Below are 16014 nucleotides of genomic sequence, written 5' to 3' on the forward strand. Positions count from 1 at the left end.
AATGAGGATGAATTAAGAAATGTTAAATTCATAGTTATTTATGCATAAAAGGATTTAACCTTAACATTGTGCAATTAACTCACATAACACATTTGAATAAAATGTCACAACAAAATACCTTTTCAAAAAGATGTATTTTAATATATATGGAAAAAATATATATATGGAAGCTATATATATGGAAAAGAATACAAATTGTTTTGTCATAAAAGAGCTGTGCTTTCAAAGGCTTTAAAAAAGGCAAAAATGGTGACGTTTCTCCTGGAAAATCACCCTTAGGTGTTAATGGCATCAAAGTCACATTGGCTAAAGAAGAAAAACAAACTTTTAAAGACACCTCAGCTTGAACTCGGCTGCAAACATACTCCTCTTTTGAACACAACACACAGAAAGGAGAAGAACTCAGAAACATGGCTGTCTTCTCCGGCACGTGAAAGAGTAAGTTTGGCCAATGGCACCTGAATAACAAAATTTCCCGACAACACCCCTAGCTTGTGCAAAGCTTTTCACCTTTAAAAGGTCATATAAAAAGACAGAAATCAGCCTGGCTGGTTTGCCTCAGCAGTTAGAGACTCAGCCTGCGGTCCAGAGAAACCTGGGTTCGGTTCCCACTAGGGGCACGTACCTTGGTTGCAGTTTGTCCCCGGCCCTGGTTGGGATTGTGCGGGTGGCAACCACTCGATGTGTCCCTTTCATGTTGATGTTTTTCTCTCTCTCTCTCCCACTCTATCTGAACAAAAAATGGAAAAATGTCCTTGGGTGAGGATAAAAACAAAAACAAAAAAACAACAAAATAAAAAGACAGAAATCAGTTTCAAGCAGAGCTAATAATGATCCATAACAAAGTTTAGTTTAGATTACACATTAACATCAGAAAATTCCAGTTTGAAAAGAATTTCAGACCAATGCTAGGCATTAACAAAATAGCCATATAGCTGAGATTAATTTTCTAAAGTCACACAAACAATCTCCTTTTCCTTTATCCCCCCAAATAGTAATGGGACAGCTGCTCCATAATGTTTGCTTGCTTTTCCTACAAAAATCAGTTTACCACTTGTTGGAATCCCAGCCCAGAAACCAGCCTGTGAACGTGGGAGGCTCATAGCCCTGTTTTATGATGATAATTGGTGTCCTCTTGTCTCTTCCAGAAGGGTCTGTCTCAAGGTACATCTTGGCTAAAAAAAAAAAAAAAAAAAAAGTACAAAGACATATACATTTAATTAGTTTTGATTAAAGTAACTATAGAATGAAACGTTTTCCAATAAAAGTAGTAAATTAAATCTTCCTTGCCCCCAAGTAGTCAAATAATGTTCCATATGAACAATTACTTATAGAGTTCTCTCATCTACTATAGAGCATACCATGAGAGTTTCATTGTTGCCTGAAAAAAAATCCAAACTTTATGCAATTACACTTATGGCATAATTATTCTTATGTTTTCAATAACAAAAAATTGTGCCAGAAAAAAAAAATCTTCAAAAGGAATTTTTAAAAATCTAGGTTATAAAAATGATGGGGATTTTACTATTTCTATAATAAAAAAATGAAAGGGAATTAAATTTTTTCTGGAGAATTGACATCTAGCTTACCAGACTTCAGAGATTCTTTCTTCTCAACCTCATTGGCGTCTTTGCCGATCCAAATAAAAACCTGCAAACGGAAACAACAGTAATATATACCGTGGGAGGGGTGTTGACTCAGTGCCGGTCCCCACCGAGGACCCCACCGAAGCTCTTCCACACCCTGCTCGTTATCCTCACCACAACCCCCGAGCTGGGAAGTGTGGGCACAGACGTGTGAAGTTCAGCCGCTTTACCAGTGTTCACATGCGTTAGAGACACTTGAACTTCTACCCAGACAAGTTTCACTCCAGATTTCACGCTCCGATATTTTGTGTTTACATAGTATTTTCTAATTTGCAAAGTGAACTTTCTCACAAACTTACAGACTGTTTTTCTTTTCAACACCCTCCCCTGAGGGGTGTAAGACAATCATTATCCCTATGCTATACTGGGGGGACCACACTCAGCTTGTTGGTGGGCACCCCACACTCCCCTGATGAACCTCTGATTAAAGCTTAGTGCCCTCCTATAGTATTGTATTCTCTAACAATGCCGTTAAAGTGTTATAATCTTTAGTATTTAATGCTGAGATTTTATTTAAACTGATATAACTATAACTTCCATATGCATCCTTTTCCTTCCTAAATATGGAGGTTGGGTACTTCAACACTGAGAAATTCCCCCAAACTACTTTATATGTAAATCCCTTTAAAATCACTTTTTGGAAGGAAAATTTTGGTCAAATTCTCTTTGCTGGGGTTCTAATTCATGATGAGAGAGCTGGAACATTTATGGTAATGCATATAAAAAGGATGAGGCACAATTGCCATGTAACATTATATTAGTTTCAGGTATATAACATAATAATTCAGTTTTCGTGTCTATTGTGACATGATCCCCGCCACAGCAAGTCCAGTTAACAGAGCTAAGGAAGGTGTAATGTAACTGAAGGACAGCAATTACCGGCAGACCCGTAAGGAACAATGTCTCTGGTTGACTCCCAGAGTAGGCCAAATTCAGATAACTGTTTGAGAACTACTCTATCTCACTGAGTTTCTAACATATTTATTTTTCCCTTTTACTATTGCTCATTAACACGAGTAAATAGAGGTTAAAAAAAAAAACACACACAACTATCGGTGTGTCATGTTAAATCACCACTAATTTTCTCCAAAATAAACATAACAGTGACATACTTTACTCTGTGGAGTCAAGACTTTTCTGTGTCTGTTTCCTTCCTAGGGGAAGGGTCTCCCATAACTTCTTGTCACATTTCAAGAGAAATTCTGAACATTTCAGTCTCTCCTGGCATTGGCCCCTGTTATAGCCATTTATTAGACCCACTAACGCATTTATTAGTTAAATGAACACATGAATGTATGAACAAGTGAGGAGTGAGTGACGTTTACAAATAAATGAAAAACAGAAGATTTTTGCCTAAAATTATACAGCCAAAGATAGCCACTGTGGAATCATTTCCACATTAAGACATCAACTTGCCACATGTACGAGTTTTATTTTTTTGCAAAATGTGTTGTGTTTCTTCTCAATACAGCCTAAATCCACAGGCCCATCTATTATTAGACTTGGCACCTCTCAAGGCAGGCTTTGTCAGCTCCCAAATACAAGTACACTCTTGTCATGAACAAAGTATCATTTTACCTGCTCCCAAGCATCTAGTAACATGACATCATCTTCCGCTAAATCATCCTGGGTGAACTCTCCTGGGACCTCTTCAATCTGAAATGTATAAAAATGCTTTATGACCCAACTGCAAAGTAGTAATTTTTAAACTAGATAGGCAAGTTGCTTCACGGATCTATGCTGCCTTCCTAAAGTCTCTAAAGACATTTGTGGACAAGAAAAGGAAAAGGTTCTATGGACAGTAACCACAAAGGGTGATCTGATCATAAATTCCTAACTGGGCGGATCATGGTAGGGAGTCACAGCCCAGACCTACAACTTCTTTAGTGAAAGTGTTCAGCCAGCTCTGTCCATTATTCTCGTGCATCTGGGTTAGCACACCTTTGAAATGCCAGAAATAACACTCCTCACGGGAGATCCTGACCCTCAGGAGAGCACAGAATCTTGTTATCTATCCCATGATGCCATCTCACCTTGTTTTTCCTCACCTCCATGAACCCTTCCTTCTGTTCCCACCTTAATTTCAAATGCATACAAGAAGCTGCAAAATTGTTATTCTTGGGAGCACTTGAGATCTGCCCCTGGCATATGTTGTCAGTTTGGGCTCAAATAAACTCTTGCAAAAAATCTCTGCAGTATGGACATGTCAACACATTTGAGTGTGAGATCTCGGTAGTAAACTATCTATCATTTGTAGGACAAGGTTATTTTAATAAAATAAATAGGTTTGGTTATTTTTATAAGTCAATAATTCTCAAGTTGATGAAATTGTAACATAATATTCCATATGCAAAGTTTTATTATTTTTAAGTGGGTTAAAGTTTATTCTCTAAATTTTAATTAACATTAAAGGGTAATGTGAAGGGTTAGTTTAACACACTCAGTACCAGTGAGCATGTATTAATGTTTAGTAAATATATTTTTTTACTTTTTTAAAATATATCTTCACCTGAGGATATGTTTTTATTGATTTTAGAGAGGGATAAGGAAGGGAGAGGGAGAGAGAGAAAAAAACATTGATGTGAGCCTGGCCAGTGTGGCTCAGTGGAATGAGCACTGTCCCATGGACTGAGAGTCCCGGGTTTGATTCCAGGTCAGGGCACATGCCCGGGTTGTAGGCTCGATCCCCAGTGGTGGGTGTGCGGAAGGCAGCCGATCAATGTTTTTCTCTCACATCGATGTTTCTCTCTATCTCTACCTACCTTCTCCTCTCTATTAAAAAATCAATTAAAAAAAAAAAAAGGAAAGAAAATCATTGATGTGAGAAACACTAATCAGTTGCCTCCCGTACATACCCCAACCAGGGATTGAACCCCAACCTGGGTATGTGCGCTGACCAGGAATCGAACCAGCAACCTTTAGGTGTAAGGAACGATGCTCTAACCAACTGAGCCACATCAACAGGGCAAAGTTCAATATTTTTAAGAATTCTGGGTAAACCCCCTGACCCTAAGGAAAGTGTGGTGGATTGGACTGCGGTTCCCAATTCTTCACTTCTTCCCTCTGCCATGTGACTTTGCAGCATGATAGAGTAGGCAGAGCTGACTGTGGCCTTGGCCATGTCATATTAGCCAATGTGCCTGAGCAGGAACCCTCTTGTGCCCTGGTGTCTGTCATGGGAACTTCCCATCTGTGCCCAGCCCACCTCAACCTGGTCCTGGGCGATCTGTAACCCTCTGACCATGCCAATACATACACTGTATGCCATAAACTGACAGGATACTGAGATCATTATACAAAAAACAAACAAACAAATGAAAAGCTAACCATTTACAGAGGGTAAGGAATTTACTTATATTATCCTTTTGCAAAATATTTTCTAATCACATGAAGATTTTAAAAAGCAAAAACCTTAACTATTTATTACATACTTTGTGCCATGCACTGTTGTAATCCTTTATATGCAACAACTAATTTAATATTCACAACAACCCTATGAAGAAGATACTAGGATTAGCCCATTTAACAGATGAGAAAACTACAGCACAGAGAGGGTAAGTAACCAGCCTAAGGTCACAGAGCCATTAAATAATATCACCAAGTACGTAATATCGCACAGGAAGATTGGCTCTAAAAGCTTTTAACCACTGGGCTCTGCTACCTTTAGACATGAATCTCCATGTCCAAAGCCTGCTTTCTGATGGCGATAGGATGAAAAACTTTTTAGGAACACTCCTTTTCTTTAATTTTTTTTTTTTTTTTTATCCTCACCCGAGGACATTTTTCCATTTTTTGTACAGATAGAGTGGGAGGGAGAGAGAAGAAGAGAGAGAGAGGGAAACATCGATGTGAAAGGGACACATCAAGTGGCTGCCACCCACATGACCACCAGGGCTGGGGACAAACTGCAACCAAGGTACATGCCCCTAGCGGGAACCGAACCCGGGTCTCTCCGGACCGCAGGCAGGCGCTCCAACCGCTGAGCCAAACCGGCCAGGGCCTTTTCTTTAATTTTTAAAAAAATATTTTTTCTTTATTGATTTTAGAGAGAGAGGAAAGGAAAGGAGAGAGAGAGAGAGAGAGAAACCTTGATGATCGAGAACATCGATTGGCCGCCTCCCGCATGTCCCCCACTGGGGATCAGGCCCACAACCTGGGCATGTGTCCTGACCGGGAATCGAACCAGAGACCTCTTGGTACATGGGTCGACGCTCACCCACGGAGCCATCCCGGCCAGGCAGCACGCCTTTTCTTTAAATTGTGAGGGAAGGAAGAGTTCCAAATATCAAACCAGAAAATGAGTAAGTATAGAGGAAAAGTATATTTCTTTTAAATATGTGCATGACGAAAAAACAAAACAAAGACTAAAATATTTTTAACACTCGACTAAGAACAAAGTCTAGGTATTAGTTCTGTAAAATATATCTTCATTTAAAGCAAACATTATTTATAGCAATATTAGCAAATAATATTACTAAGAAATTATAGAAGCATGTGCTGAAAAAGTTATTTGAATGTAACATCAAATTAACAATCAAAAGTAAAAAAATCGCCCTGGCCGGTTTGGCTCGGCGGTTGGAGCGTCGGCCTGCGGTCCGGAGAGACCCGGGTTCGGTTCCCACTAAGGGCATGTACCTCGGTTGCAGTTTGTCCCCGGCCCTGGTTGGTTGTGCGGGTGGCAGCCACTCGATGTGTCTCTTCACGTCGATGTTTCTCTCTCTCTCTCTCTCCCTCCTGCTCTATCTGAACAAAGAATGAAAAAGTGTCCTCAGGTGAGGATAAAATAAATAAATAAATAAATAAATAAAGAAGAGTCTTTACTGACTTAGAAAAAAAAAAAAAGGTAAAAAAATCATCTGGTCAGCATGGCTCAGTGGTTGAGCGTCGACCCATGCACCAAGAGGTCACCGGTTCGATTCCCGATCAGGGCACATGCCCAGGTTGTGGTTGGAATCCCCAGTGGGGGGCATGCAGGAGGCAGCCAATCAATGTTTTCTCTCATTGATGTTTCTATCTCTCTCTCTCCCTCTCCCTTCCTCTCTCTCTCTAGCATCAATAAAGGATTAAAAAAAAAAAAAAAAAGAGTAAAAGAACATATTTTTCTGATGACAAGTTTATAAAATACAGGGACTTTCTGAAAAGTAGGTGAGCAATTTCGGTGCCCAACAACCAAACATGTATCATAACCCACTATTTAAATTTAAAATTTTTAGGTCAAATCACTTACAAACACTCAGTGTGGTTGGTACCTGGGCAGTTTCTTCTTTAAAGCATTTTGTTTCCAGCAACCATGTGGCTGGGAAAACACTTAAAAAATGTTCAAGTCTGTGTGTGTTGAAAAATAAAGCTTGTATTCACCAGGAAGTGGGGAAGAAATCTTTAGATGAAATTTTATATAGTAAAGGAATTCATTCTTTAAACAAAAAATGTATACAAGAACCTAGCCTGGCACAGAGAGAAATAACTTTTCTGGTTACTGAGATAACGGACTACAGCCCCGGACTTCAGAGCCCAGTATACAACACTGTTGTACACAGACACTTTCAGTTCCCAGTGCCTGGAATTCAAAGCCTGCGAACGACTGAAACAAAACATTGCTCCTGATTCAGTTAACTGACAGGTGCATATACAGCTTTCTATGACCTTGCCCAATGATTATAATATTTCCATAATATATTTTATTCGGTCAACACGCTGAAACCTTTTATTCCCCTTGGAAATTGAAGGGTAACATTTATATAGTTTGATCAGAAACACTCTTTTTGCCCATGAGAATTTGTCAAGTTTTTCAGTTAGCAAATCCAACATGCATGCTGACACCGGGGCATGGTGGCTGACATTCTGCAGGGCAGCTAGATGTATAGAGTACATCACAATATTCCTGTGCTTCCAGATGCATTACGTCATTGACTCCTAAAGCTACCATGTCAAGTGAAGAGTATCACCTGCGGTGTGCAGGTAAGTGAAAACTGAGAATTAGAGCATAATGTGGCTGGAAAGTGTCCGAGCCAACACCAGAAGGTCTCTCCCAGGACACTCACAGTGAACCTCCCGGTTTTGTTGGAGCAGGCGTACAGCCGCGGCGGGTGGTCTTCAGCCTGGGTCTCCAGCAGTGGAGACGTCTGGTAGTCGCTCTTCCCTCCAAGGGAATTCCAAAAGTCCTCTGTGGAAGACACACGGTTACCTCTTCAGGAGCATGTGGTTGGTATTGCATTACATGAACAAACAGCATTATCTTACCTTGACTTCGATGTTAAGAAATTATTTAAATACAATAGGTAACATCACCCACTTTGGTAACTAATGGATTCTTACCCCCCCCCATAATTTTTTTTTTTTATCCTCACCTGAGGATATTTTTCCATTTTTTGTACAGATAGAGTGGGAGGGAGAGAGAGAGAGAAACATCAATGTGAAGGGACACATCGAGTGGCTGCCACCCGCACGACCAACCAGGGCCGGGGACAAACTGCAACCGAAGTACGTGCCCTTAGCGGGAACCGAACCGGGTCTCTCCGGACTGCAGGCCGATGCTCTAACTGCTGAGCCAAACTGGCCAGACCCCCCCCCCCATAATTTTTACAAAGTGACTACTTATGGGGAAAATTAATTGCACGACTAGCAATCATACCAAAGGTTAGTTCTGATTAGTGGCCCAGGCCCCACGGCACACACCTGGTTCCGCTCCTTCCCGAATCCTCGTGGGTTTGCAGTTGAGCACGCTGGCCACGTGCTCCGCCCCTCTCTCCTCCTCCTGGCTAGCACCTTTTCCTAACCAGATGTAGCCGTTATTGTGTGGCAGTTTCAGGACAAAAACATCATTCGAATTCAACGAATTTGCATTAACATCTACCTACAGTAGGAAGAAAAACAGCACAGAGATTCAAACTCATTGCTGCCCTCTCATAACCATGTCCGAGAAACTGGGACAGAAACAACCCTTCCAGACCCGGAAGCTAATTCGGGGCAGCACGTGGACACCCCCGGGGCGTTAAGAACATTAGAGCAGGGCCCTTCGGCCTGAGGCAGTTGAATGCTCAACCGCCCAGACAGGAGCACAAGGCTCTAAGAATAACATTAGCCAAACTTAAGTGACAGGTAACGAAGATGATATTCAAAGTGACCCTAAGAACAAGGACAGGCTACAATTAAAAGAAGAAAAAAAAAAACAAAGAGGGCATAATATTTACAAATGACCTACATAAAACAAAGGTATTCAGTTTTCTCTCCCTTGCTAACCAGGAGGCTTTTCAAATCATCAAAGGGACACCTAAAAAAATCACAAAACAGGGACTGGAGTCCAAAGTAGGCAAAGAGATAATACTACAGATCCATTAGAAAGTGCTCGGGCTCAGATAAATTATTGCTCAAATGATAAAAGACTATTTATAGGGGATTAAAAACACAGCACTGACAACCAAATCTGTGGCCACTGCGTGGGATCAGGCGGGTGAACAGAATTCTCTCCACAGGTCACAGGGCAGCGAAGGGGACCTGTGGGCCGAGACTGGCTGCAGAGTGAGGCCAAAGGCGGGGCCCCTGGGCAGGAACAGGCTTCTTCGGAGTGTCAGGCTCGGTAGTGAGCCTGAGGGTCCGGGATGGGCTTGTGTCTCTGTGTCTAGGACCTTGTGAGCTTGTGACTCTGCCAGGGCCTGTGAGAACCTCTGGCTTTGTGATCCTGTGCCTGTGGCAGTGCACGTGTCACTTCCGGCACGACTGTGGGACTCGGTGCTGTGCGTGATACCAGGGAGACGAGAGAGTAAGCGAGATGAGACGGAGCCGCACGAGGCAGGAAGGAGACCAGAGTGTGCTGCTCCTGAGGCCAAGTGAAGACAGCGCTTCACGAAGGTGCTGGTCACCAGCCTGGCCAACGGCATCGAGGTGCTGGGGGGAGGCATCGACTGTGTGTCGTGTTAGATTTCACCAGGCTCGCCGGGACCCTGCCCCAGAGAGAGCGGTGCGGGAGGAAGGAATGGCTGTTGCCAGTATCAAAGATGTGTCCCAGGGGTTGGTAACCTTCAGGGATGCAGTTATCGCTCTTTTTCAGTAGGAACGAGACCTCATGGACCAACGCCAAAGGGCTCTATCAGATGTGATGATGAGAAAGTATAGAAATCGCCTGGCCAGCATGGCTCAGTGGACTGAGCGTCGACCCATGGACTGAGAGGTCCTGGTTTGATTCCTGGTCAGGACACATGCCCGGGTTGCAGGCCCCATCCCCAGTAGAGCGCATGCAGGAGGCAGCTGATTTATGTTTCTCTCCCTTCCTCCTAACCTCTCTAAAAAAATCCATAAAAAGCATATTTAAAAAAAAAAAAAAAAAAGAATGATAGAAATCATGACTTCCGATTTCTAATCCAAATGTCTCCTTATTGGTACAGAGGAAAGAGCCTGGCTGACGCAGAGACAAGTGACAAGAGGCCCAGGCCCAGATCGGGCGGGGTCAGGAAGCACGTTCTAAGCCAGAACCTTATCAAGTGTTAGTCCCCCAGGAGATGCAAACAGGAAGTCCTACAAACAAGGATGTTGAGGAGTGTATTTCAGAGAGGTTGGAAGCCCAGGGAGGTCAAGGAGTCCGCGAGTCTCAGAAAGAAGTGTCCACCGGGAAGAGACCAGGAATGCAGTGATTCTCCCTGACTCATGGTTCCCTCCGAAATCAGCTAGGGTGCCTGTAGATGAGAGCTTAACTGTCTTAATGTGATAGGTTTTTAAAAACAATAAGTCACAGTTGAACACGAGAATCCAGGCACAGAACACTCGGGATGAGATCAATGCACAGGTCGGCGGTGACGCTGTAACTGCATGTCCCTCTGCAGAGCCCCGGCAGCCTCGGAGCCCCGGAGAGCTCGGAGGACAAGCGGAGGAGGAGCGGCCAGCAAAACTGCCCTTAGGAGGGTGGCCCTGGGGTTTGGAAGAAATCTGGTAAGTGTGGTGGTTCAGAGCCTAGTGGGGAAGCAACAACAAAAAAACTGCTTTAAGAAGACAGAAAAGGGGGACTGGAAATGCTAGGGGGGGTTACGACAAGTGAGAGCAGAGAAGGCAGGGGCAGGCAGGGGCAGGGATGGAGGCGTGAGGGCACTGGGTTTAGGGAGAACAGGTGTAAGAGAGTATAGGGATGGAGGGGCAAAGACAGCCTGGCCAGCGTGGCTCACGGACTGAAGGTCCCAGTTCGATTCCTGGTCAGGGGGCGTGCAGGAGGCAGCCGATCGATGTTTCTCTCTCACATTGATGGTTTTTTTTCCTCTCTCTCTCAAATAAAAAGATCAATAAAAACATACTTTAAAAAAAAAGTGTAGACAACCTTTTTGAGGATTTGTGGTTTTAAGGAGGGCAGGGAAAGGATGTCACTGGGAGGGTCCAGGTCAGGAGTAGTTCTTAAAGGCAGGGTGGGAGCCTCTCCAAGGCATGCCCGCGTTCTGAAATAAGTGGCCCGGGGCAGAAGAATGATAATACAGAAGAGAGAGGACTTTACTGCCTGCAGTAACGATGAGCTGGCGGAGAGACAGTAACACGGGACAGAGAAAGCTCAGAAGTTCCCAGAGGTCAGGGGATCCAGGACAGAGGCTGGGGTGGGGGGGAGGGGGAGGAATTTGGCCTTAAATAGGAATCACCTTTTATTCCTTTATAAAAGGTAATAAACATGCCTTAAATTATTTACCAATATATACTTGAAACAAACATTATTGACTTTAATTTTATGGGTAAGAATAGATAGATGTTCATTTTATTAATAAGTTTTTATTGATTTTTTAGAGAGAGAGGTAGAAACATGGATGTAAGAGAGAAACACTGATTGGCTGCCTCCTGCACGCCCCCTACTGGGGATTGAGCCTGCAACTCCGGCATGTGCCCTGACCAGGAATCGAACCTGGACCTCTCAGTCCATGGGATGACACTCAATCCACTGAGCCACACCAGCCGGGGCAGATTGATATTAATTTATAAAATGATTTAGTATTTATATGTAAATAGCTATTATAAAATATTTCTTATTACATGTAAATAAATTAACCATTTAAATTTGTTTCATGAAACAGCTGGGAAGAATGAACACATGCAGATAAGAATGAACAGGAGGAGAGTAGAGGTGATTCTGTGGGATCACATTTACGTTCTCTGTGAACCCTGATTCTGTTACCCTGGAGAGCAGGGATGCTGGAGATACGGAGGGAGAACAGGAAGGGTGTGCATGCTGAACAGGGTGCGAGGATCGGGTATGAGACCGGAGGATGGCTGAGAGATGCGTCCTGGAGTAAAGGGGCTGACGGACAGGTCACGCCCGTCAGATCAGATGTCTGAAACAGGTCCTCGAGGTCTGCAGTTACCGCCAATGGCAAGGGTTAGTATCGAACCAGGCGAGTGTGAGATGACATGGGCTGCAGGACAAGAGTGGATGAGCCCTGGCCGGTTTGGCTCAGCGGTTAGAGCGTCGGCCTGCGGTCCAGAGAGACCCGGGTTCGGTTCCCGCTAAGGGCACGTACCTCGGTTGCAGTTTGTCCCCCGACCCTGGTTAGTCGTGCGGGTGGCAGCCACTCGATGTGTCCCTTTCATGTCAATGTTTCTCTCTCTCTTCCTCTCTCCCTTCCACTCTATCTGAACAAAAAATGGAAAAATGTCCTTGGGTGAGGATAAAAAAAAAAAGAGTGGATGAGAGAAGCCAGAGGGAGGGGGACAGAGAGGCTGTGGCTGGAGCCAAGGACTGAGAGAGGAAGGACTGGCCGCTCGGCCGATGGCGGCACCAGGAAGGAGGGAGTGTGACAGAGAAGTCACAGGAGCTAGGGTAAGCGGGGAGGCTACCCCGGCACCCCATCACCGGCCCTGGGCGCTGGGACAGACGCAGTTTCTTCTTGGGCAGGCTGCACGAAAATCTGAGTCCTCAGAGCACAGTGGGCGTGAAGGGAGAAGGCTGCAGCTGGACAGATGCTGTGACCCCCTGGTATTAAGGGCTCAGCGGAATGGCTGAGTGCAGAGGGGAAGGGCGGGCAGAGGGTCCACGTCTGAGGATCTACAGGGTGTGAAGGGCAGTTAAGGCTGGTTTGGGAGGCTTGGATTTCAAGAATGACTGAAGGGACAGGGATGGGAGGTGACGGACCGTCCTAGAGGTCAAAGCACAAAGCGGTTAAAACCTGCACCTGCTGGACCGGCCCGTCCCCTCTCTCGCATGCACTGCGATGGGGTTTGATTTCTTCCACAGCTGCTGTCAGACAGCTCATCGGGCCTGAGTAATGGTCGGGCCGAACGAGGTGAAGCCTGTTTCCCACATTCGTTACACGTGTACAGACAAGGGGCTCCCCTCTTGAGTTCCCCAGTGTGGTCATCTGATCAGCACCCGCCATCCATCTTCCCCCAGGCTTCCCAGGCAGAGCAAGCGGCCTCGTGCCTTCAACAGCTTGATTTGTTACAGTGTTCTTAAAATCCATTTGTTTTGGTATAATGCAGTTGAAAACTGTGAGAGGCCTGGTGTCTGCCTGGAGTTAACTTTGTACTAAATTCTCCTGCCCTTCGTAATACGGTGAACACCAGATTCGTTATAACAGTGAAGGGAGTTTACTTGCCAACTTTTTAAACACGAATACTTGCTGACAGCTCGGGTTGTCTTAGTGAGTGCATGACATTACCTCCACAATCCTGGTGATGGATGCCAGGTTTCTCCGGACTTGAAAGAGGCGTGTAGGGGGAGCAGGTACCTGACCTCCTTTCTTTGATGTCCCATCCTTGTAAATAATGAGTGGTTTGTCTTTGAACAAACTCAGCAGGTGAGCAGGTTCTTTGCCCTGGGAGACTCGAATCTGGGGGAGGGGAGACAAAAGAAATAAAATGCGTGGTACCATGAGAGAAGGTTGTATTTCCAAAAGGGTTCCTGTTTTTCTTTTTGAAAATAATACAAACAAACAAACAAACCCCACAGGTCAAGAGCAGGAGAAACGATTAACAGAAGATGTCGATGAATAATAACCAAGCCCAGTTTCCTCACTGACTGTAAGAGTCATTTATTACACCAGACCCCCCACTCCTGACCGGTTTCTTCTCAGGGACACATCGCCTACTGTCTTCCCCCAGGCTTCCAAGGCAGAAAGCATGAAGATGTCAGATGTCCATCTATACCTCCAAAACAGAAATGACAAAGTGCTGATGTATGCCATCTTTCATGAAAACTACTCTTTTTTCAAGAGTACCAACTCTTTGCAGATGTTTAGGGAGACGCTTGTTCTCATGTGTTTTTGGTCTTGTTCAGGTTTAGAAATGTCCTTCCAAATGCCTCCACCATAAGACAACACGAGAGCATACTACATCCCTACAACTCAGACGAAAACATAACTGTGATGCCATCTGGGGGACAGGTAAACGATTTCTATCCAAACATCGAAAACTGACAAAAATAGATGGGATATACTTTCTATTTTTAACTTACCTGTAGAAATGGTAATAATAGATTTGTTTAACATAACCACTTTTAAAAGTACATTATACTTTTCAGGATAAGAAAATTTAAGAAAATAAATGGGAAATGATTTAATTTAACCTATTAGCTTAACACCAGATACTGCATTAGAAATTCATTGGGTATTGCAAATATTTGACTATGAAATGTGGGATTTATAATGTATCTTCCAAGTTTTTACATAATCTGGTAGGGAATATGTTAAAGATCAATTAAATGGCACCGATAATGCCAGTTCTTAGCTAGAAATATTTCTTTCAAGAAATGAATATAATACTTCATGGTGAAAGAGAGTTCAGTACATTAAAACAATTCAATCATCTTATTAATTTGTTAGTTAACGATTAACAATTTCCTATTTCTTACATACTATGGATGTATATTTTTATATAACCTGTTCAATGTTGTGCCCTTTTTTTGGCCAATTATTCTGCCCTATGCTAAAACTGAACGGTCTCTCATCTTCCCTGGTCTTTTTCTGGAAGCCAAGTTAATGGGAATGCTGATGTTCATACCATTGTAGGGAGGTCTAGGGAGCATTGACAATAATTAACTTCCCAGACACCCTTCAATAAGTAAACATTCAAATAAGTGACTAGCAAATTATGCAAATGTCTTTTGAGTCACAGCCACAAAGCTTGGGATGAGGGTAGCTAGGAGAACCTAAAACTGTTGGCTTAGCGCTTCCCATAACATTGAGAAAACCCTAGTTGCCAACGTAAAAGAAAGAAGGCCACTGATTAAGACCCATTCTACCTGTGAAATGAGAATAAGAGAGAGAAGAAGTAAGTTGAAAATTGTTTCAATACTGTTAATATACTCTACAGAATGTTTAAAACAGCAATAAAAGGACATGTTTATAAATGCATTTTTGTAAACTACTGCCATCTAGTGACTAAACTAAACATTACCACTTCATTGTCAATTTAGGATTGAACTGGCTAACAAGGGAAATCCATTGGGTACTGCAAATATTTGACTACGAAATGTGGAATTTACAATGTATAATAAATATCTTCCAAGTTTTTACATAATCTGGTAGGGAATATGTTAAAGATCAATTAAATGGCACAGATAATGCCAGTCCTTAGCTAGAAAGTTAACATGCACCTTTAAATAAGCTCTAACTTGCTTTACAATGTATCTATTAACTATTGACAAGTACCAAGGTAGGAAGGAAGCTAGCTGGAAGACCAAATTCCACATCCACATCTTAGATTATATGTACTAAAGTATCTGGTGTGCCTATTTAATTATCCCCTTTGAAGAAGCAATTACACATCTATAAAGCTTTGCAAATAAAACTTGTATACCGCACAGGATCTTGCTGGTTGACGTTAGGCATGAGGAAGTTAGACACCTTCCTGCGAAGGGAATGCTTAGTGCTGCTGGATCAGAAATGTTCCCACGCTGGCCAGGCCAGTACCTGCTTTCAGTCTGAACCCCAATCTGGAAGATGCGATTCACCTCAGATGGGAACAGACTCCTTCCGCAAAGCCAGCCAGAGAAAATACCCAGGCAGTGTGAGCTGCTCCAGCTAGAGACAGGGACTGGGGGAGAGAGGGAGAGAGGCAGGGAGCAGGAGCGGTGGAGGTGGAGAGAGACACCACCCTGAGCTAGCTGTAGGGCAGCCAGGGAACAAGCCAGTGCCACTCCGGGGCTTGAGAGGAGTAGACAGACACGTTGGAGCACATTGAAGAGTAACAAAGTCTCTTTGAAGTCTGCGTTTAAGTAAAACATTGAGGAATTAAATAAGCAAAGACCAAGAATTTCCTGTGGTTACTAATAAGGGTCCTGAAACAAGTAGCAAATATTCCACCATAAACATAAGAAGAGGAACTTGAAGAGAAGAGGAAAGGTCAAACAAGGCTGTGAGTGATCCCTTCCACACCGCGAGGACAGCTAGAACTAGACCCTGCTATTGGG

General features: G+C 43.4%; 1 protein-coding gene across 1 annotated transcript in view; it reads right to left on the reverse strand.

The window, feature by feature from the left end:
* Positions 1-712: 712 nt before the first annotated feature.
* SCIN (scinderin) overlaps positions 713-16014 on the reverse strand; it is an 85774-nt gene continuing 70472 nt past the window's right edge. Inside the window, exons 11-16 of the mRNA XM_036246555.1 lie at positions 13265-13435; positions 8322-8499; positions 7688-7809; positions 3225-3302; positions 1590-1650; positions 713-1175 (exon numbers count right to left, since the gene is read on the reverse strand). Of these exons, the coding sequence (XP_036102448.1) occupies positions 1048-1175; positions 1590-1650; positions 3225-3302; positions 7688-7809; positions 8322-8499; positions 13265-13435 (738 nt within the window). The 3' untranslated portion in view covers positions 713-1047. The remainder of the gene's footprint in view (positions 1176-1589; positions 1651-3224; positions 3303-7687; positions 7810-8321; positions 8500-13264; positions 13436-16014) is intronic.

Source organism: Molossus molossus, unplaced genomic scaffold (genome assembly GCF_014108415.1).
Source record: "Molossus molossus isolate mMolMol1 unplaced genomic scaffold, mMolMol1.p scaffold_m16_p_7, whole genome shotgun sequence".
NCBI classification, from domain to species: domain Eukaryota; kingdom Metazoa; phylum Chordata; class Mammalia; order Chiroptera; family Molossidae; genus Molossus; species Molossus molossus.